The sequence below is a fragment of the Chiloscyllium plagiosum genome, chromosome 6, assembly GCF_004010195.1.
Source record: "Chiloscyllium plagiosum isolate BGI_BamShark_2017 chromosome 6, ASM401019v2, whole genome shotgun sequence".
NCBI classification, from domain to species: Eukaryota; Metazoa; Chordata; class Chondrichthyes; order Orectolobiformes; family Hemiscylliidae; genus Chiloscyllium; species Chiloscyllium plagiosum.
This window is the reverse complement of record NC_057715.1, coordinates 15,432,506-15,456,493: the sequence shown is the minus strand read 5'-3', so window position 1 is coordinate 15,456,493 and position 23,988 is coordinate 15,432,506. Positions and strand designations below refer to the sequence as shown.

The 23,988-nt window shown below is 41.3% G+C and overlaps 1 protein-coding gene across 3 annotated transcripts in view; it reads right to left on the bottom strand.

Moving 5' to 3' along the window:
* fgf14 (fibroblast growth factor 14) overlaps positions 1–23,988 on the bottom strand; it is a 507,463-nt gene that overhangs the window by 99,924 nt on the left and 383,551 nt on the right. For all 3 annotated transcript variants that reach the window (XM_043691268.1, XM_043691271.1, XM_043691270.1), the window contains exon 3: positions 19,365–19,468. In XM_043691268.1, coding sequence (XP_043547203.1) covers positions 19,365–19,468 — 104 coding nt within the window. The remainder of the gene's footprint in view (positions 1–19,364; positions 19,469–23,988) is intronic.

The window sequence follows — 23,988 nt, the reverse complement described above, 5'->3', positions numbered from 1 at the left end:
GAAGACTTGCATGGTCACAGGGTCAGAACTGAGGGAATTTGACTGTTGTGGGGTGGGAGTGGGGGTGGGTGGTGGAGGATCTGTACATTGGCAGCATTGCACTGTGAAATTTTCAACACCAAAGTTGTGCCACACTGTTGGAGGGTAAACAGTGAAGAACAGTCACACTGTTGGAGGGTCAGTATTGAGGGAATACTGCATGGTCACAGTGTCAGTACTGAGGGAGCACTGCACTGTTCAGTGGGGTCTGTAGTGAGTTTTGCAAAAGGGGGCAAAGATTTTAAAGCATAGTTGCTGAATAGCATCTTAAGTACCATCCACTATGATGGTGTCAATCAGACTTGGTGAGAGAGTAGTTTAGGATCATGAAGGAGTAAGACCTACTGAGATAGTGCTGCATTGTTGAAGGGTCACGACTGAGGGAACACTGCACCCTCAGAGAGGCAGTAATGAGTAGATGCCTTACAGTTGGAGAGTCTGTGCTGAGGGTCAGCCACACTGATGTTGTGCAGCACTGTCAGAGAAGTAGTAACAAGGGACCTCTGAAATCTCAGAGGATCAGTTCCAAGGGAGTTCCACACTACCCAAGGATCATTCCTGATGAACTGCTATAACACTGGAGGTCAGTAGTGAGGGGTGCTATACTGCCATTGTTGCAGTCTTTCAGACGAGACATTAAACTGAGGCTCCACTTGCCCACTCAGCTGGGGGAAAACAAAATCATATTGTACGTTTTTTAAGATCAACAAAGTTCTATTTGTTAACCTGACCAATATATTTATCCGCTAGCCAATGTTCATAGAAACAAATTTTCTAGTCATTCTTCCAGTGCTAATTATGGGATCCTTTTCGACACAAATTAGCATTTCCCATAATATCAAATTATTCTGACTAGATGCAAAGCATTTAGAGCATCCCAAGGTTATGAACCGTTAGCAAAATGAAGTTATTTGTTTCTCACTGCAAGCCGATGAGATCTACTGTATATTGAACGTTTGCTCAATAATGGAATTAGTTTGCTTAATATTGTGTTTAGAATTTTTTTGCTACTGTCCAGTGGAATCTGATGTTTTTCACAAAGATCAGTCATTATGGATTCCCCCTCACGGGACATTTGAAAATGATATTGATTGTGCATCATAACACTGAGCATTTCAGCAGTGAAGAATTGAGGACTATTATTCTTGAGTGCCCAACAGGAAGCTAGTAACAAGTTGAAAATAGCCGTCTGACAAAACGGCTGCATTCTAGAATCTTTGAAGTATTATCTTTTGAAGCACATGCTGCTGGATGTATTTTTTTAAAAAGTGCGGCCCAAATAATCAGGTCTCCGAATAGCTGGTGGTCAAGGTAAGGGTCAGAGATAGGGGCTTAGTTAGATCAGTTGGCTGGGTGGCTGGTTTGCAATGCAGAGTGATACCAACAGCATAAGTTCAATTCATGATTATCATAAAGGACACTCTTTCTCAATCTGTCCCCTTGCCTGAGGCATGATGACCCTCAGGTTAAACCATTACCAGTTGTCTATCTCTAATGAGAGAGCAGCTCTATGATCCAGTAAGACTATGGTGACTTTACCTTTTACTTTTGTTGGAGACGAGGAATGCTCTGGAAGATGATCATCAGGACTTCTTGGGGTTTTCACTTCTGAAGGAATTGCCTGGAAAGTTTACACTTCAGTTCCTTAGCTGACCTAACACCTAGCTAACTAAAACACTGATGCCTTTAATCAATCACACTGAGCCACCCCCATCTCTCCCCTCCCACCCCCAAAATACCTGACCCCCCAATCACCCATGCTGACCACTCTTAAACATATGACCCAGTCCCCCCATCTTTGCCCCATCTATTGATACCCTCACCCACCCCCTACCCAAGAGTACCATGCAACAACCACCTCGTAACCCCACAGACATCCAACCCAACAATCCACCCTTGGACAAACGACTCCAACTCCCCCAAATGCCCAACCTATTTTTGACTTGACCCGCCCTATTCTCTCACCCACTTAATTGCCATCTGTACCTCCTCAACCATCTGGTACCTACCTCCTTACCCACTTGGCTCCCTACCCTCTGAGCCACCCACCTGCCACTGTACTCCCTTGTCTAGTTACTTTACATAGCAACTTTCTCCCAGTAACTGGTCAAAGTTACTTTACATAGCAACTTTCTCCCAGTAACTGAATAAGGTAGACAAACAGGAGGCTGGAAGAACACAGCAAACCAGGCTGCATCAGAAGATAGCGAAATCAATGGTTCGGGTGTAACCCTTCTTCAGGACTGCAGAAAAGCCGCAAGGATGTTTGTTGTGAGAAGCAGAGACAGTAGGTTAATGTAGTAAGTGGGAGTGCTCTGCAGGGGAACTGCAGATAAAGGGGGTGGGGGGGGGCAGGGTGGTGAGGTGGGCCTAGGTGAACACAGTTAGAGGGTACAACCTGTTTGGTCAATGGAAGGAATGAATCCGGGTGGTGGTGGCTGGAAGGAAGGATCGATGAGAGGAATGGAAGGGAGGGGGAGGGTTCCAGAAGGGAGTTGGGTGATGGGAAGGGAGGTTATTTGAAATTGGAGAACTCAGTTTTGAATCCTTCGAGCTGTAGGCTGCCTACAGAGCAAGAAATTCTTGAATTTATATAAAGCCTATTCTGCCCTCAAAATGTCCCAAAGCATTTTACAGGTTTTGAAATACTCTTGAAATGAGGTAATTGTTGTAATGTAGGAAATGTGTCCGCCCATTTGCACACAGCAAATTCCCATGGAAAGCAATGTGTTAATGATAGTCAATCTGTTTTAGAAATATTGAAGAAATGATAAATATTGGCCCGGGAGAACCCTTTTGCTCCTCTCTAAAACAGTTTTAATGGAATTTGAGGCATCAAGCTAAGAAGGCAAACAATCTCATCTGAAAACAATCCCTCAGGCTGTGCAATCCTCCTTCAGCAAGGAGCTGGGAGTATCAGCTTAGATTTTTGTGTTCAAATCTCTGGAGTGGGATTTGGTTCCATACACTTCTCTCAGAGGTATGGCTGAATGGTAATGTATGAAATATGTGATCATGTTCAATAATTATCTATGAACAGCTAAACACATAGGTAAAATCCTATAATGGTTTAAGAGGATACTGTATATATAACTAGTCCAGATTGATACAGTGTAAGTATCAGAGACATAATTAGAGTCTTCAATTCTTTTTGTGAAATTAGATGAAGAATGAAAAAACGAGGGATTATAAATGTTTTCACCATATGCAAAACCATCTGTCTGTGCCTGTGCTTCCTTTATGCTTTAACACCAGTCTCAGAAGAGCACTCCCACTTACTACATTAACCTACCGTCTCTGCTTCTCACAACAAACATCCTTACGGCTTTTCTGTGAAAGTGGTAACTGATTGACATTTAAAAATGGGATTGCAGTGATCTTTATGATAGGGACTCATTCCTTCCAGAAAGCTGGTCTGGCACTTCCAGAACTGACTGACATATTCCAGTCTTCTTTCTGTTAGGCACAATGCAGCACATCCTCCAGCAGAGCAGGAGACCATTTGGCCTAGTGTGTCAGCTCCTTGAAAGAATATCCACTTCGTCTCATTCCTCCAGCCCTTTCCTGCAAGTATTTAACCGATTCCTTCATGAAATTTACCATCCAATTTGCTTTCAACCCAGTGCATAACAACTCAGGGTTAAAAATCTCTTTCTTTTATTGAGTTACTCTTTTAAAAATCTGTCTCCCTCTGGTTACCAAGTACACCCCAGTCCAACACCGGCATCTCCAAATCATGACGTCTGGTTTCCAATACTCTTGTTACAGGAAACAGGTTCACTCTGTCTATGCTATGAAAATACTTTAAATTTTTTGAACATTTCTATTGAATCTCCACTTAAGCTCTTCTGTTCTAAGGAGAAAAAAGCCCAGTTTCTCCAGCCTGTCCACATGGTCTTCATCTCTGGTATCATTCTTGTCAATCTCCAAACAACCCTCTCCAAGGCACCGGCATCCTTCCTAAAGTGCGGTGCTCCATATCTTCCACATTGTGGTCAGTAGATTTGATTGACGTTGAATACAATCCACAGAGACTCATTCTTTGAATCCAAAGCCACAAGGCATTCAGGCAGAGATTCATCAACAGATCAAAGCGAGTAGTATTTGTGTATTGAGGGCTATTTTTTAAAGTGGTTTTGGTCTGGTGCACAGGTGTAATTTATCATTTCCTTTCGTGACTCCCACCACTGCAGTCAGACTCGGTCAGTTAGCACACCTTCCAATCGACAAACTAATTAAAGTGCTTCTCAACAAGTCCTTTCTGAGTTAGAGGTATTTTGCTGACAAGCAGATGTACAAGTGGAGCTTTGGAATCAATTTGATTGTGTCTTCTAGCTTCAGTTCTCCTGCAAAGGCATCTTGTTTCGTAAATTTTGGTGAATCCCCTGTCAGTAGCAGCCTCTGGTGATTCCCCCATCCCAGGATCCTTGCCATTAAAAAAGTACAAAATTATGTGTTGTACTTCTTGCACAGAAATACTTCAATTAATAGCACAGAAACAGGCCATTCAGCCCAACTGGTCCATGTCAGTGTTTATGTTCCATCCGATCCTCTTCTATGGCAAACCTCTTTGTCCACACCTTATCAACATATCCTCTGCCTTCTCCCTTGTAATTATCCCTTGTAAGTCCTTGTAAATGTACTTTCCTGAGCTTGAGGCTTTCAAACTGATTTTTTGCAATCCTTTCATCTGTGTTTTGATGGAGGAGATTATTGCAATGTTAAAAAAGCTGAAGTTCTATTTGTCACTTGCATCACCAATCAGATTTAGAGAGTGGTTTCAATTGATCCAGCCTGTTTGAGGATTTGGATGGGTTCGGTTGTTTGGTGGTTGTACCGACATATTTTTCCCAGGATTTACATGCAGCTTGATCTCAGACAGGCTGAAATAGCAGCCTTCCCAATCCAATCCCACAGGTTTCCTGAACATAGGTTAGAATTACATCCCTCAGCCCCAGGAAGAAGCTACCATTCCACACAAAGGACAGTGGGCATCTGGAACTTTCTCCTCCCAGAAATGCTATTGAGGCCGAGATCTGTTGAAAATTTCAAAACTGTGGTTGTTAGATTTTCGTGGATATTGATTATTACAGATAAGAAAGTCAAGGTGGGCTGATGTGGGTAAGATAAAAATCATCTTTGATCCAACTGAATGGCACAACAGGCTTGAGGGTTAAATCTGCAGCATTGGTGTTGGTAATTGTTCAGCTTCTAGCTAGGAACTGGGAACAGCGAGAAATTTTAATGAAAATCTGCTAAGACGCTTTCTGTAAATATTGTCAATAGTTAACAAATTAGAACAGTGTTTTGGGCTTCCCATTCTGTACTGTACGTGGATTCCAACAAAGGTAAATGACAACTTCAGTCATACAATAGCTTTCAGGAGTGTTCCAGCACATGACTAAGAGAACATATTCACACTACTATAGTGGTAATAATATAATGCTCAAAAGAGATAAAGCACTTTAAGATTAATGGAATGGTACAGCACAGAAGAAAGCCATTTGGCCCATTATGCCAGATGTCTGAAAGAACTGTCAATTATTTTCATTCCCTGTCATGTCTTCTCTTCAAGTATTTCTCCCTTTTGAAACTTGCTATTGAATCTTTCAGGCAACACAAAACTGCTTTGTGGAAAATAATTTCTGCACATAATCTCCTCTGCACCTTTTGCGAAGTATTTTAAATCTGTAACCTCTGTTTATTGATCTTCCTGCCACTGTAAACAGTTCCTCCTTAATTAGTCTATCAAAGTCCTCCATGAATGGCAACATCGCTAGTGGATAAGGTGTTGAAGAAGGTATATAGCACACTTGCCTCCATCAGCTGGGGCACCAAATAAAGAAGTTGGCAAGTTATGTTACAGCTGTGCAAAACTCTACTTAGGCCACATTTAGAACATTGCATGCCGTTCTAGTTGCCACACTATCAGAAGGATTTGGATGCATTTGGAGAAGGTGTACCAGGATGTTGCCTGGTCTGGAGGGTTTTAGTTATGAGGAGAGGTTGGATAAGCTCAGATTGTTTTCACTGGAAAGACAAAGATTGAGGAGCAACCTGACAGAGATCTTCAAAATCATGAGAGGCGCAGATAGGGTGGATAGTCAGATGCTTTTTCCCAGAGTGAAAAGGTCAAGTATAAGAGGGCAAGTGTTCAAGGTGAAAGGGGGAAAGTTCAGGGGAGAAGTGCAGAGAACATGTTTCACACAGAGAGTGGTGGATGCCTGGAACACAATGCCAGTGCAGGTGGTGGAAGCAGGTATATCAGCAAGTGGTGGAAGTAGGTATATCAGCAAGTGGTGGAAGTAGGTATATCAGCAAGTGGTGGAAGCAGGTATATCAGCAGGTGGTGGAAGCAGGTATATGAGCAGCTGGTGGAAGCAGGTATATCAGCAGGTGGTGGAAGCAGGTATATAAGCAACATTTGAGGTGTATCTTGATAAACACACAACTGGGAGACAAACAGAGAGGTAGAAACTGTGCATGAGCAATAAGTAGCAGGTCTGAATAAGGATTAGAATTGGCGTAGGGTTGGTGGGCTGAAGGGCCTATTCCTGTGCTGTATTAGATTAGATTACAGTGTGGAAACAGGCCCTTCGGCCCAACAAGTCCACACCGACCCGCCAAAGCGCAACCCACCCATACCCCTACATTTACCCCTATACCTAACACTACAGGCAATTTAGCATGTCCAATTCACCTGACCTGCACATCTTTGGACTGTGGGAGGAAACCGGAGCACCCGGAGGAAACCCACGCAGACACGGGGAGAACGTGCAAACTCCACACAGTCAGTCGCCTGAGGCGGGAATTGAACCCGGGTCTCAGGCGCTGTGAGGCAGCAGTGCTAACCACTGTGCCACCGTGCCGCCCACGGTATTGGATTGTATATTATTGAATCTCTGGGAAATCTCCCTTTAAACTTCTCTATTCTATGGGGACAAATTCCTACTTCTTCACTGTTACCACAGAAGTGAAATCCTTCATCCCTAGCTCATTTTGACAAATCTCTGCGCCCTTTACCTACTGTAATATAATAAAATTGTTTGATACTTTGTCAGGTTTTATTGCACTAAGGTGTGCTTGTTTCAGATCTTCACATTTTGTTTTCCTTTTGGGGAAACAGTGGGCAATTTTGGAAAGATTATCAGGCTGAGTATCAACCTAGTAACCATTTATTAGCTGTACTGTCCATGGCCATCAAATCCCAGAGCGAAACCTGAACCTGGAGCTTCTGATTCAGAAGCAGGGACACCAACTATGGAACCAAAACACCCCTAAAACACACAACCTGAGACAACTGATAGATAATTGGCTTCTTCTGAAGTATATATTATCTGCAGAACCTGATATTGCTTAGTAACATCCCCACTGTCTTGAAACTAAGACATTAATCTACAATTTCACATATTTTTGCTAAAACCATCATCCTCATTGATTCTTTTAATGACAGCCCATTGCATATTTTTGTTAAGCCTGGTCATTTTAACATTTCTAGGTTGACAACTAAATTAAGACTGGAGGATGTAGGATACCAAACATTACATCACTTGAGCAGGAGGTAATAAATCCTGCATTGTAGATTTGGCCAGATCATCAGTATTAGGTCTCAGCTAGAGTATTGAGTCTAATTCTGGGTAAAAGGCTAGAATTAGAGGAATGTAGATATCTTGGAGGTTTGTATGCCTGGAGGAAAATGTAGCAATAGGAAGGGTGAAGGCCACAGATTTGAAAAAAGGGATGAGAATTTTAAAATCAGGTGTGACTTAATTGGGAATTAAGTAAGTTTGTGAGCACAGTGGGTGAATGGCATTTGGTGCAAGTTAGAATGCAGGCAACAAGATTTTGCAGGACCTCAGTGTTACGGAGGATAGAATGAGGGAGGCTGGCCAGGAATGTATGAATATAGTGGAGGCTGGAAGTAACAAAGGTGTACTGTAGATGCGTGTTTAAACAGTAGATGAACTGAGGCAGGAGTGGACTCAGACAATGTTAAAGAGGTCGAAATAGGTAATATGAATTGCGGTGGCTTCCTGTGGTCAGCAAATCATCCAGGGTCAACATGATACCAAGATTGAGTACTGTCTGGTTCAGCTTCAATGGGTGCCAGGGAGGGGAGTACAATTTATGTTTAATAACAGAGCTCGTGATGGGTGATATGATTTTGCCTCCAGCAGAGTATTTTACCTGATGCAGCAATGCTTTATATTAACTCCCATAAAATAACAAACTGGGCCTGGAAATGGTGGGATGGATGAATCCAAGAAGCATTCATTTCAAATGACTTTTATGTACAAACATTAAATTCACAGGCACTTCAGTTTCTGGGCCAACATGAAGCTATTAAGTTCCACAGAGCAGGTTTCCAGTAGCTCTAGAGACATTGACAGCCCAGAAACAGATCATTTGGCCCATCATGTCCCTGCTGGTCAACAAAGATCTGACCACACTAATTTCAGTTTCCAGATTTTGGACCATAGCCCTGGAGGGTTTCAATGTTATGAGGTTTTTGACTCAGCCACACTTTCAGAACAAAGTTCCAGCCTCCCAACACTGTGTGAGGGAAAACAATTCTTCTCAACTCTCTGCTCAGCCTAGGCAAACCATCAACTCCCAGAGCATATAGAACCTCATCACCTCAGGAGATCTCCCACCCACAGTTTCCAACCTCGTAGTCCGGGAATCCCATACTGCCCGATTCTACCTCCTTTCCAAGATCCACAAGCCTGACCACCCTGGCTGACCCATTGTCTCAGCATGCTCCTGCCCCACTGAACTCCTCTCTACCTACCTCGACACTGTCCTATCCCCCCTAGTCCAGGAACCCCCCAAATAGGTTTGAGACACCACGCACGCCCTCCACCTCCTCCAAGACTTCCGTTTCCCTGGCCCACAATGCCTCATCTTCACCATGGACATCCAATCCCTCTATACCTCCATCTGCCATGACCAGGGCCTCCAAGCCCTCCGTTTCTTCCTCTCCAGACGTCCCCAACAGTACCCTTCCACTGACACTCTCATTCGTTTGGCTGAACTAGTCCTCACCCTCAACAATTTCTCCCTCAAATCCTCCCACTTCCTTCAGACCAAAGGTGTAGCCACAGGCACCCGTATGGGCCCCAGCTATGCCTGTCTCTTTGTTGGCTACGTAGAACAGTCCATCTTCCGTAGTTACACCGGCACCACTCCCCACCTCTTCCTCCGCTACATTGATGACTGCATCGGTGCCACCTCGCGCTCCCGCAAGGAGATTGAGCAGTTCATCAACTTGACCAACACATTCCACTCTGACCTTAAATTTACCTGGGTCATCTCTGACACCTCCCTTCCCTTCCTGGACCTCTCCATCTCCGTTAATGATGACCGACCTGACAGTGACATTTTTTATAAGCCCACCGACTCCCACAGCTACCACGATTACACCTCTTCCCACCCTACCTCATGCAAAAATGCCATCCGATATTCCCAATTCCTCTGCTTCTGCCGTATCTGCTCCCAGGAGTAGCGGTTCCACCACAGAACACACCAGATGGCCTCCTTCTTTAGAGACTGTAATTTCCCTTCCCACGTGGTTGAAGATGCCCACCAGTGCATCTCATCCACATCCCGCACCTCCGCCCTCAGACCCAACCCCTCCAACCGTAACAAGGACAGAACCCCCTGGTCCTCACCTTCCACCCTGCCAACCTTCGCATAAATCACATCATCTGCCAACATTTCCACCACCTCCAAACAGACCCCACCACCAGGGATATATTTCACTCCCCACCCCTTTCCGCCTTCCGCAAAGACCGTTCCCTCCGTGACTACCTGGTCAGATCCACGCCCCCTACAACCCACCCTCCCACCCTGGCACCTTCCCCGCCACTGCAGGAATTGCAAAACCTGCGTCCACACCTCCTCCCTCACCTCCATCCAAGGCCCCAAAGGAGCCTTCCACATCCATTAAAGTTTCACCTGCACATCCACCAATGTCATTTATTGTATCCGCTGCTCTCCTCTACATTGGGGAGACTGGACGCCTCCTAGCAGAGCGCTTTAGGGAATATCACCAGGACAGCCACACCAATCAACCACACCACCCTGTGGCCCAACATTTCAACTCCCCCTCCCAATCTGCTGAGGACATGGAGGTCCTGGGCCTCCTCCATCGCCGCTCCCTCACCACCTGACGCCTGAAAGAAGAACGCCTGATCTTCCACCTCGGAACACTTCAACCCCAGGGCATCAATGTGGACTTCACCAGTTCCCCCCCTGCCATTTATCTCTCCACCCTTGAGGTTCCCTGCCTCCATTCCTGATGAAGGGCTTTTGCTTGAAATGTCGATTTTCCTGCGCCTCGGATGCTTCCTGACCTGCTGTGCTTTTCTAATCTAGTCCCTGCTCAGCCTTCTATCGCTTTCCTTAAATCGATACCTGCTGGTTATTGAACCCTCTACTAATGGAAAACATTCTTTCCTTTTCACCATATTTATGCCCCTCATAATCTTATACACGTCTCTAATGTTTCCTTTTAACATTTGTTGCTTCAACATAAACAACTCCAGCCTAGCCAACCTTTCCTCATAGCTCAGACCTTCTATTCCAGCCAACATTCTGGTAAATCTTCTCTGCACCTTCTCTAGAGCAATTGCTGTAGATCCTTCCTTCAATATGATTAGCAGAACTGCACACACGATTCCTGCTATGACTTAACCAGCTTTCTATACACTTCCAGTAGAATATCCCTGTTCTTGTATTCTATGCCTCAGATAATAAAGGCAAGTATCCCATATGTCTTCTTAATCACCTTTTTTATTTGCCCTGCTGCCATCAGGGGTCTGTAGAAATATACACCAATACTGATCTTCAGTACTTTCCAGGGTCTTATCATCCTAAATGCCTGTCATTTTACCCTCCTCAAGTGCATTACCTCACACTTTTCCAGGCTGTATTCTATTTGTCACAGGCCTGCCCAGTCCATTAATATCCTCCTGCAGTATATGGCTATCCTCCTCACTATTTACCACCCAACCAACTTTCATGTTATCCACAAAACTCTTGATCATGTCCCAACATTTGAGTCCAAACCATTAATGTATGCAATAAGCAACAAAGATACTAGCTCTGAGTCCTCCAGAACTCCACTGAAAATAAACTCTCAGTCACAGAAACACCCCTCTATCCCTACTTTCTGGCTGTCAGCCAAGTTTGGGTCCAATTTAACACTTTGCCTCAGATCCCAGAGGCTCTTACTTTCTTCACCACTTTACTATGAAGAACCTTATTAAAAGCCTCGCTGAAGTCCATGTAGACCACATCAAATACTTTAGACTCACAAAGGAGTACACAAATAACATACCAAAAATGTTGGAGAATAGGTGGTTTAATGATAGGGAAGAAAGGAAAGAAATCAGTCTTAGCAGGGAACTTGAAGGCAGATGAATCCCCAAGACCTGATAACCTACATCCCAGAATACTTAAAGAATGGCCCGAGATACAGTGGATGCATTGGTGGCCATCTCCAAGGTTCTAAAGACTTTGGAACAGTTCCTACAGACTGGAGGATAGCTAATGTAAGCTCTCAATTTTAAAAAGGAGGCAGAGTGAAAACTGGGAATTATAAACCGGTTAGCCTGGCATCCATGGTGTGGAAAATACAACAGCACATTATAAAAGATTTAATGGCAGAGGACTTGGAAAACAGTGGCAGGAAAAACAGTCAGCATAGATTTACAAAATGAAAGTCATGATTCACAAATTTGCTGGATTCTTCAAGCATGTGACTCACAGAGTTGATGAAGGGGAGCCAGTGAATGTGGTATATTTGGACTTTTAGAAGGCTTTCGACAAAGTCCCACATAAGAGATCACCATGGAAATTCAAAGCTGATGGGATTGGAGGTAGTATTTTGAAATGGATGAAAAAATTGGTTGGCAGACAAGAAACATGAACAGGAATAAATGGGTCTTTTTGTGAATGGCAAGCAATGACTACTAGGGTACCACTGGGATTAGTGTTAGGGCTCCAGCTATTTACAATTGGATGAGGGCGTATCTCCAAATTTGCAGATGACACAAAGTTGGTGGGAGGGTGAAGTGTGAGGAGAATGTAAATACGCTTTAGTGAAATTTGAACTAGATGAATGCGCACAATGCATGGCAGATGCAGGATACTGTGGATAAATGAGAGGTTATACACTTCAGGAGTAAAAACAAGAAGGTGTATTATTATCCAAATAGCTATAAATTGAAACAGGGAAATGTGCAACAAGATGTGGGTATCCTCATACATCAGTTACTGAAGGTTAAGTGTGCAGATGCAGCAGCTGGTCAAGAAGGTAAATGGCACTTTGGTTTCAGAGAGGGAAGATTTGAGTTTAGACACAGGGACAACTTGCTGTAATTATATAGGGCCTTGGTGAGACTACATCCTGGAATATTGTGTGTTGTTTTGGTCTCCTTATCTGAGGAAGAATGTTCTTGCTCTAGAGATGGTGTAGCAAAGCTTTATCAGACTGATTCCTGGGATGGTGGGACTAATGTATGAAGAAAGATTGGATTTGTTAGGACTATAATCACTGGAGTTTAGAAGAATGGGGCGGGGGTGTGGTGGGGCATAGATTTCATGGAAACCTCTACAATTCTAACAGGACAAGATGGAGTAGATGCAGGAAGGATGTTGTCAATGACAAGCAGTACAGAACCATGTGTCACGGTCCAAGGATAAAGGGTAAATCATTTAAGACTGAGGTGAGGAGAAATTTCTTCACCCAGGGAGTGCTTTGCAGTGATCTTCGCGATTGAAAAGGGCAACTTAGATATAGAGATCAGGATGAAGGATCTGTCAAATATTCGAAGAAATTAACAAAGAGGTAGAGGATTTACGAGTGGATTAGCAACTTTAACACTGGATAAATCCAGAGGTGGGGTTGAGATCTATCCCAGACTGTTAAAGAAAGCAAAGGAGGAGAAAGCAGAGGCCTGGGCAGTAATTTTCAAAATCTTCTGGCTACAGGTGAGGGGCCAGAGGACTGGAAGTCATGAAATCACCATGTATTCACATTGAACACAACAGGTTCAATAAAATATAACTGTGAAGATTTTCTAAAATATTAATTCAACCAATGTTCGTTCTTGAAAAATATATTCAAATATGTAGATCTCTGTAAAGAGAAATTCAAACATGGCCATTAAAAAAGATTTGCATTTATGTAGAGCTTTTCATCAATCACTAGATGTCCCAAAATGCTTCACTGCTAATAAAGTATTTCTTAAGGTATCGTTCACTGTTGTGAATGCAGTTAATGCAGAAGCCAATATGTACTCAGTGAACTTCCACAAATAACAATGTAGCAACTAACGGCCGGATAGAATGTTTTTTGTGATTCCGATTGAGGGATAAATTTTGGACAGGCCACTGATGAAAATTCGCCCATTGTTCCTCAAACTAATGTTCCTCTTTGCAGTCAGCTGAGGAGGCATATGGGCCTCGGTTTAATATCTCATCCAATCGGCAGCACTTCCACCAGTATAGCACTTCCTCAGTACTGCAGTGGAATGCCAGCCTTCACTTACAAGCTCAAACCTTAGAGTGGGACTGGAACTCAGAACGTTGTAACTTCAAGATGAGTGTACAACCAACCATACTATGGTTGAATCACAAAACAGTTCAGTAACTTACCAGAATTATGACTTCAGCCTGTGCTCAGATGCTGTAATAATAGGTAAGTCCTTACAAATGACTTGGATTTCCATATCACCTTTTACCACCTCACAATGTTGCAAAGCACTACAAAACCAATAACAACTATATCTGAAGTGTAGTTACTGTTGCAAAGAAGGAAACAATTGCCACCAATTCGCAAGCTCCCACAATACAATAATGGACAAACAATTTGTGTTAGTGATGTTGATTGAGAGATAAGTATTGTCCAGGATATTAAGCAGTCCAATCTTGCAACACAGTGGCCATGGGATCTTGTGCAACCACCTGAGAGAGTAGATTGGTTTCAATTTTATGTCTCTGGTGACAGTGCAGCACATCACTTATGTTGGTCTAGATATACTGCTCGAATTTCTGTAGCTGACCATGAATCCACAACCTTTTGGCTTTGGGAGTAAGAGTGTTGTGCATTCAGCTGACACAATGAAACAAACTCAAATTCAGGAACTGGTTTCTGTGGCTTTTGAGTGGGGAGGGGGGCAATCTTTGTGGATGAGCAGAAGTAGATGGTGCAATTCTGATAATGGGGAGGCACAATGTAGGAGGGGATAGATGGGGATGACATGAGGATGGCAGAAATGGTTAGTAAGGAGGGGTGGTAATGGGGGAGGAGTGATGATGGTGAAGAATTATAATATAGGTTGAGTGACAGGCTAGGTTGATGATGGGGTTGAATTGGTGTGCAGTTGAATCAATAACTTCCTTTACAGTGCAAAAAGGACAGAGAGAGAATGCCAGGAGTGTTGGTAAGATGAGGGTGTGGGAAAGTATAACTGAAGCACTCTTTCACTTTGGGAAAATTGCCACAGAAACCAGTACAGAATATAGAATTAAATAAAGACAAACATGAGCCAAAAACCTGTTGACAGCATCTGCCCCTGCATTGACAACTGGGTAAGATGAATTACATGTTTAGTTCTGAGTTTTAAAAGTCTGATGAATTCTTCAATATTTACAAAAAATCAATTTTTGGTATGAAAATGATGGACTGAATGGCCCTGTCCTGTCCTAAAAATACCTATGATTCCATAATTCAATCTGACAAAACAGTAAGGAGTTGAACTGCTAACTCTGTTTCTCTGTGCTCAGATGCTGTCAGAGCAGTGGAATATTTCCAGCATTTCCTGATATTATTTTAATAATTTCAATATATAGCTGGTAGCCACCGAACCTTTTAATAATGGAATCAACCGCTTTCCCCTATTGATCAAATGTGTCCAAATCTGTAATTAAAGATCAGAATGCAGCTCAGGATGTAATTGTATTTTTAAATATGCATTTCAATTCCACACATCAATGAATGTATCATGCACTTGTTTTGCATTTCTACCAGCATTCAGTCTATTGAACATCTTTTACATTTGTCTTAATACAGATTTCCAGCATCGTAGTATATTGCTTTGTTTTACATTGCTTTCTGAAGATGTTTATCAGTCTTGTGCAGGGTTCTCCTCCTCTGCAATATTCCAGAAAAAAATTATATTAATAGGGATGAAACAGACCAACAGAGAAATGTGGAATGGAGATAAAGCTTCCGGCACCTGCCTGGGAATGGAATTGGAAACCATTAAAAGGCATCCAGTGGGGCGTGAAATGCCAAAGCTACATGCTGGAGAATATCTTGCAAAAGACCTTTGGGTTTCAAATCTGTTTTTTTTTAATAGACTTCACATCGATGAATTGATCTGAGCTCCAACTAACCTGCATTTACAATGATGATCTTTTCAAAAATGCCTGAGCTTTAGGTGACTCTTCAACATATCTGCATTTGTGTTCACCAAATAACATACACTATATTTTCTCAAATGTAAAAGATGTGCAAATAGAAAATTAATATAAAAGATATTCAACACACAAATGTATGGTAAACATACAATAATTATTATAATGTAATCGATGATTTTTGGTAACTGAAATGCATTGAGAAAAATATAAACAGTTACACATTAAGTTGCACAATACTCTTTAATTGCAATCTTAGACACAGTTGATCAGTAGGTGAAAAAATGATGAATTAAGTATCATATTCACCAGTTATCAGCTACGTTTTGGAATTATTAAATTAAAAACAGAAAATGTTAGAAATATTCAGCAAGTCATCCAGGTCTGGAGAGTGAAAAACAGAGTTCATGTTTCTAGTTCATGAGCCTGCACTTCTCTACAGACGCTCCCTGACATGTTGTGTTTCCAGCATTTTCTTCTTTGTATTTCAGATTTCCAGCATTGGCGATAATTTTTTTTTGTTCTGGAATTATTACCTACTTATATGATGTGACATTTTAACCTTTTTTTATTAATGGTCATGAATGCAGACTTGTTCTAACATTTAACAACATCTTTAATGAACACATATCAGTGATATTTAAATAACCTTGCTGCATTGTAGACACCCCCTAATTGATCTTCCCTTCAAAATAATGTATTACATTCAATAATATTTTAATTCCTTTCTCGCTCATTTATTTATTCAGATTTCCATTATATGTACCAATGCTATTCATTTCAACCATTCCCTGTAATAGGTGGGGGGGGGGGGGGGGGCGGGTCCCACACTCCCATCACATTCTTTGCAAAGAGTTTTGCTCTAAATTCCCATTGGATTTACTGACAAGCAAAATTATCTCAGTAAAGGTTAAGCAACAAGGTACTTACACAAATGCCATTGAAGTTTAAGTCATAAATTAAAGAATTGATCATACCCACAAAAATATTTCAAATTCTTGGTAATGGTATTTTTTTATCAAAATATCTTCTTAACTAGTTTATTTCTAAAAAATAAATCAAAGCTTTTCTAGTCTAAGAAAGAGAGAGGCACTGTCTTTTATATTCAAGATAAGTACTTCTGCTAGTTGGCTTTGATCTATGGCTATGTCTGAGAGCCAGCATCTGATTGCTGGAAGTGCATCTGGTCTGAGGATTGAATGTGACCCACCTCTGAGTCCAGGCCAGGAATTTGTCCTGGAATCTTAGCACAATGATGAAGGACAGAATTAGAACCTCAGATCAGTCAGATGATCCTGGCTGAGCTCCAGCTTCTGTCAGAGAGTTGGTTCTGAATAGGGTAGAAATTGCTAGTTACAGCCTCAGCAGCACTGATGGTAATTGTCCAGAATATTTATTATCTTTTGCAATATGGCATCTAAGCAATCAATTGTATAATCTATTGTGTATGGCAGCCAATTCTTATTAATCAGAATGCCAAATGCATAGCTTTTGGGGACATTGAATTTTGCACAAACATGTCCTTGGTAAAGGATACAGTTATATTCATTATTTGTATTTTATTGCAATATCACTTGGTATCTCGGTGGCAGAGTTTGTCTGATAATGCTCCCATGAAATGTTTTGGGATGTTCACTTTATTAAAGGAACTACGTAGATGTGTTTGTATAGTAAGTTCTCGGTGGTTTGAAATAAAATAGTAGGAATACTAGTGTTCAAAAGTGTCACCTCTAATCCATTATTTTAACTAAAGCATAAAGTTCTGCTGAGAAAAGGACTAATATGCCAAACTACTGGGCAAATAAATACCAACATAAACATCCATACGGTTAAATTTCAAACAATTTCCCAATTCACTTTAAGCTTTTCAAAATTAAATAACTCCTGATGGTAATTAAAACAGAGATGACACTAGATCTTAACCTCCATAAACCGATGACTATATAGCAAAACAAATTATCTGTCCATTATAAAATCTATACTGTATTCATAAAAATACTTTTAATCAACCTTTTCAGATGTATTATGACACACCTCCAGAGCAAGTGGAACTTGAACCCAAGTCCCCTGGCTCAGAGTAGGGACACTACCATTGCATCACAAGAACTTAAGAATTCATGAACGGCAATCGAAATATTGCAAATCAGGTAGGTCTGACAAGGAATAAGAATCTCGAAGATGAAAGTAAACTCAATTAAAGTTATTTTGTCTAATTCTTCTCTTAACACCTAAGTCACCATTCCGACAATTAATTTTAGCCAAAATCCTGTTCGTATCAAGAAACAGATCTGATCCAAAAATGACAGTGGGAGATTCCTGTGTTTTGATGTGCATTAAAATACCAACATCTTACATTGTGGAAAGATAGTAATATCACCTGCGAATGTTACTTTCCCCTGTACGTCTCTCTCCACCTGCTCATACTCATTATTAACTATTACTTGCTGAGAGGACCATAGGTAGAATAGCACCAGGTATCTTGCTCTGATCTTATTTTTCTCTTAGAACTTGGCCTCTCCAGGGCTAGCCCTCTAATAACCTACTGAAAATCATCAGTTTGCTATTCTGTTGTTGTTAACCAATCAGGGGAGATGATGATGTAGGAGCAATATCACTAAATTAATAACCCAACAGCACAGGTAAATGCACAGGTTGAAATCTGGGAACTTAATCTGTAATTGTGCCCAGGGATGTGCAGGCTAGGTGGATTAGCCATGGGAAATGCAGGGTTACAGGGATGGGAGAGCGGGTGTGGGGGAATCTGAGTGGGATGCTCTTCAGAGGGTCAGTGTGAAATCAATGGGATGAACAGCCTGCTTCAACACTGGGCAGATTTTATAATTCTATGATTCTAATCGAAAACTATACCCATTAATGATGACTGTGATACTATTAACTGATGATTGTAAAAACTCATCTAGTCTGTCCATGCCTTTAGGGAAGGACATCTGCCTATCTACCTGTGACTCAAGATCCACAACATTGTGATTGACTCTTAACTGCTCTCAAGGCAAACAAATGTCAGCATTGCCAAGGGGCATCCACATCCAAAGTAAAAATAAATTTAACAATTTATAGCAAGACTTAATGATGCAAACATCACTGGACCAGGGTGAACCAAAATGTAAAAAAAAATACAATTCAAGCTGTGCTTAATCATTAATTCTCACAATGAAACAAATGTTTTGAGGTTCAGAGAACAGTCAGAAGATGCATAGGCTTGTACCTCAATAATAGCCTTTGTGTCAAGCACTTAAAAGTCCTAACTCTAATGCCACTTGCTGTATTTGCAGCAAATTAAAAGTGATAAGCAAAGCCTGTGGGCTAGTAGAGAGTGAGAAAATCAAGAGCTAATGCTGTCACTGCATCACAGATTCTCTGATTTATACTCCGCAAGACAATCAATGACAGACAGCTGTTGACAGTACCCAGAGAGAGTGTGCTTTGGTCTGACTCTCAATGAGTCATTATTAACTAACCTCTGTTCTTCACATTCATCATGAACGATAAATGTACTCAGAGTGAAGCACAAACCTCAGCCTTGCACATACACAGTAAAAGCCAGTTCAGATGAAATTAAAGTTTATCATTCTAAGTTTGACATCATGACAATAATGAAAGGAAAGTGCTGGAAATCAGGACTCTGCAATGCCCATACTGCAATTATCATTCTGAGATTGGAATGAGACCAGTGCCTTTTCTGCACACTCACTGATTTCAATAGCAGTTTATGGAGGTATTAGTCCCTTTTGAATTATGGACAATCAAAGAAATGGCATTTCTGTTGGAATCATTTATATGTATTCTGATTGTCAAAGACTGAAAGAAGCGCTCATTTCTCATTAAGACTTGTACTACCTTAAAATGGTGCCTCAGCTGCATTATTCAGAAGTACTCACTGATGTATAAAGGTATCCTTCACCATTCATGGCCACGTACAGCCCTGTCTTCACGCCCTGAATTGCAACGACACGGAGTCCCACTGGCACAAGGTTGAACAATGCTGGAAGCATAAACAAGAACATTAATAGGATGCTTAGTGCAAATTCTGACTGCAAATACTTAACAGAACCACAGAAAGATTCATGGACAGCAAGTAACTAAAAACAGTACTAGAATGGAGTGGTTATTACTATCAGTAAAGATTGAACAGGGTGAGGCTCCTTTCACTAGAAAGAGAAGGCTGAGAGTTGACCTGATAGGCATTTTTAAAGCGATGGAAGCATTTCAAGGGGTAGATTTAGAGAAGATGCTTCCACTTATGGAGAAGGCCAAATCTAGGATCCATCAATGTAAAATAGTTATGAATAAATCTAATATGGAATTCAAGAGAAACATCTTACCTCAAAGAGCAGTGAGAATTTTAAACTCTATAATAGGGAGTGGTTGAAGTGAATGATATAGATACATTTAAAGGGAAGTAAGATAATTACATGAGGGATAAAAAGATTGGAAGGATATGTTGATTGGGTGAGACAAAGTAGGGAGATGGAGGGTTGTGTACAGCAGAAACACCAGTATAAACCAGGTGGGTTAAGTAGCTTGATTCTAAGCTGTAAATTCTAGGTACAAATTACGCTGGGTCAAATTGAGTGCACGTTTGTCTCAATATGAATGTGCTTCTTTTGTATCATTTTCTAATATACGGAGTTTAATTATAAACAATTTGTTTTGATGTGACAGCTTTTTTGTATTAAGTAACTAATCTTTCTTGCTCATATGGAGTTGTTTGTGAAACATCTACACTGGAAGTAATAGCACCATCAAAATAAAATTAGAACAAGGTTATCAGAGAAAGACTTGGAAAAGAAGAAAAAAATGCAGGGTTTTGATGAGACAGCCAGGAATGGAACTAAATGGAGAGGTATTTCACAGCTCCAATACCCCAAATATCACTTTCTCCATTGTATGACCCTCTGAGTTTTATGTGTTCTTAGTTTAGAATATACATGATGATATTCTGAGAGGTTCTTTCACCAGGTCCACAACTGTTGTGAAGTTGTGTTGTAGCATTTAACATAAGTGACCTTATTATGATTAGATTAGATTACTTACAGTGTGGAAACAGGCCCTTCGGCCCAACAAGTCCACACCGACCCGCATCCATTCCCCTACATTTACCCCTGCCCCTAACACTACAGGCAATTTAGCAAGGCCAATTCACCTAACCTGCACATTTTTGGACTGTGGGAGAATGTGCAAATTCCACACAGTCAGTCGCCTGAGGCGGGAATTGAACCCAGGTCTCTGGCGCTGTGAAGCAGCAGTGCTGACCACTGTGCCACCTTGTGAGAACTAATGATCACCTGTGTGTCTGCTTGTATATGTGTGTGTGTGTGAGAGAGAGAGATTGGGTGTACATGTTTGTGCGTGTGTAATTGTTTATGTATGATTGTATTTGCAAGATTGTATGTGCATGTGTGTGATTATGTGTGTGAGAGATTGTGCTATGCATGTGAGATTGACTGTATGTGTGTGAGAGATTATGCATATGTATGCGTGATCATGTGTGTTATTGTCTGTAAGTATGCATGCATGTAACATTGTGTGTGGTTTAAACCCGATTCTCATCTTGCCAAAAGAATGTAGAAATACAAAGTCGATTGCAGTGGCTTGATTGACGTGTTTTTGATTGACTGTGATGCAATCAGCTGGCGTCACTAGATGCTAGGCAATTCCATTTCAAGCTATTGCAGTGCATTGTAAGGGAAAGTACTAACTAACATTATATCTATCTTGCTTCCCTGCACAAAGGTCTCTCTGGCCTAGAAAAACTAAACACATTTCCCACTATTAACATGGCACGTTTATTAAAGATAATATCCCAATTTAGGGTCGACTTTCGGTCTAATGGAAGAACAGAAGCATGAATGGAGCAAGCCTTTTAAAGGCACAGCTCCCAAGTATGTTGGTCCTCATCAAGCAGAGGTGACTTCACTGGTTTATGTATCTTCACAGGATGAAGGATGGTCAAATACCTAAGAATTATCTATTTAATGTACACTTGATTTTCGTTGTCTCCATGTAACGAACTACTTTTTCTCTACTTGTTCATAGAGTTGGTGGTATCATTGACAAGACCAGCAATTGTTGCCCATCCCCATTGCCTTTATGAAGATGGTGGTGAGTTACCTTCTGGAATTACTGCAATCCACGTTGTGTGGGTATACCCACAGTGCTATTAGGGAGGGAGTTCCAACATTTTGATCTGATGACAGTGAAGGAAAAGTGTTACAGTTCCAAGTCCAGATCATGTGTAGCTTGGAGAGAAATTAGCAGGTAGTGGTGTTCCCCATGCACCTGCAGCCCTTGTTCTCCTTAGTGACAGCATTTACAGATTTGGAAAGTGCTATTGAAGGTGGCTTATTGAGTTGTATTATAGATGTCACTTTGCATTGTGGTGGAGGGAATGTATGTTGAAAATGGTGGATGGGATGCCAATGAAGTCGGCTACTTTGTCCTAGATACTGTTGAGCTTCTTGAGTGTTGTTGGAGCTGGAATCACCCAGGAAAGTGGAGATTATTCCATCATATTTGTTCCTAATAGAAGAAGGCTTTGGGAGTCAGGAGGGGGATTGCTCACCGGAAAAATTCTCAGCCTCTGACCTACATTCGTAGTATTTATGTGGCTGGTCCAGTTAAGGTTCTGGTCAATGGTGATACCACAATATTAATAGTGCCAGTTTCAGTGATGGTAATGCTGTTGAAAGTCAAGGACAGATGATTGGATTCTGTCTAGTAGGAGATGGTCATTGCTGTTATGTTATGTCTCAGACAGTCACATCAGTATGCTTTAAGAGAGCTGCTCTTGATATTATTACTGCATCATGGAATGTGACCTGAAAAATATAAAGAGCTCAGACGTCACCTTAACTCATAGCATGTTTGGATGGTGGAAGGATGTGACTTTGAAAATGGCACAAGCTAGCTAGAAAAATGATTATGCTTCACACATTGTGCAGATTACCCAACCCATACAAAGACCAAGAAATTCATTTTGAACTACACATTAACAATCCAGATTACAAAGTTGAAGATGTTATACTTTGACCAGAGTGAATGTGAACAATCAGCAACACTGCTGAAGTTGAGTGACGACAGAATTGTAAAAAATTGTTATCCATGGGTTGCCTGATAGGATTAAAGAAGGATTTGAGAATATTTGTACACTTTGGCCATACAGAGATAAATCTGGTATATCATGATGAATCATTTTGAAGGGCAAACAAATCCTAGTATCGAAAGTATTATCCCAGGATATCATGTCTATGTTATACATGGACAGATAGACATTGAATGTACAAGACTACTGGAGCATGAATCGGAATACTGGTTAGGGATGCAGGGTATTCCGAAGGATCTGTTTCCATGCTGTATGACCCTACAACTCAATGGCTCATGGATGCATATGAGGCATGTAAAACCTAACAACCCCAGCAGTGAAGTGATTCCCTACATCCACGCAAGTATTCCTTGGATGGAGGTAACAACTTCAAGTTTCCCAATGTTTGACAAATTAGCATCACAGTGAGTGCAACCATTCCTTTCAGTTTATTTGATATCCCAGAATGGAAAGTTCGGACAACAGATCGCAGTTCACTGGCAAACCATTTCAAGACATGTATGTTAAACGGGGAATGACCTAGCACATTGTAGTGCCACTATCCATGCTCAAATTGTTGAGCAGAATGTGTGGTACCTTCCATCAAACCAATAATCAGGCAAGTGTCAAGCATCGCATTGCTGCATTTTTGCACAGCACCAGAGAAGGGACTACCATCCCGAGTACAACGCATGTTCAGAAACCAAATGCAAGGGACCTTGCCCGGCAACCAATTCTCTGAGCACTCTTTTTCAAAGACTGAGGAGAATTGAAGGGATACACAATGAGTGAACGGATACAGAACAACCACAACTGCTCAGTGGACAGAGAGTATGATTTAGACACACAAATTCTAAAGCAAAAATTTACAAATTGTGTGATACCAGCAAAGATTTCTAGAACTTGTAACCAGCCCAGATTATACATGATCATGGTTTTACAGTGTGAAGGTACAGAAGCCAGCACAGACCAATGTATGACATGCCAAACACGCCCAAGAAGAGTGAGGAAGAAAACACTGGCATGATGATTATGTGGTGATGCTGAAGTGACAGTAAACAGCAGTAAGAGAACCAACAAAAAAAACATGCACCTCTCCAGATGGATAAGCAATCACTAAATCAGTTGTCAAATCTCCAAAGTATAATATTTCATTTTGAATCGTAAATCACGTAAACTCTATTTTTACCCATTTATATAATTATCAAATTGACAACATGCAGCTATGCACAAACAGGAATATCCATTTAGGATAATTCTTTAATCTTTGGGATTTTTTTTATTTCAGTATAACTTTAAGAGACATGTTCATCACATCAAAACATGTGTTTAGGAGGTATAAAGGTCTCAGACTCCATCTTAACTCAGAGCACTGGAAGCAAAACAAAAACTGATGGAGTCATAGCACTGAGCTCATAGTA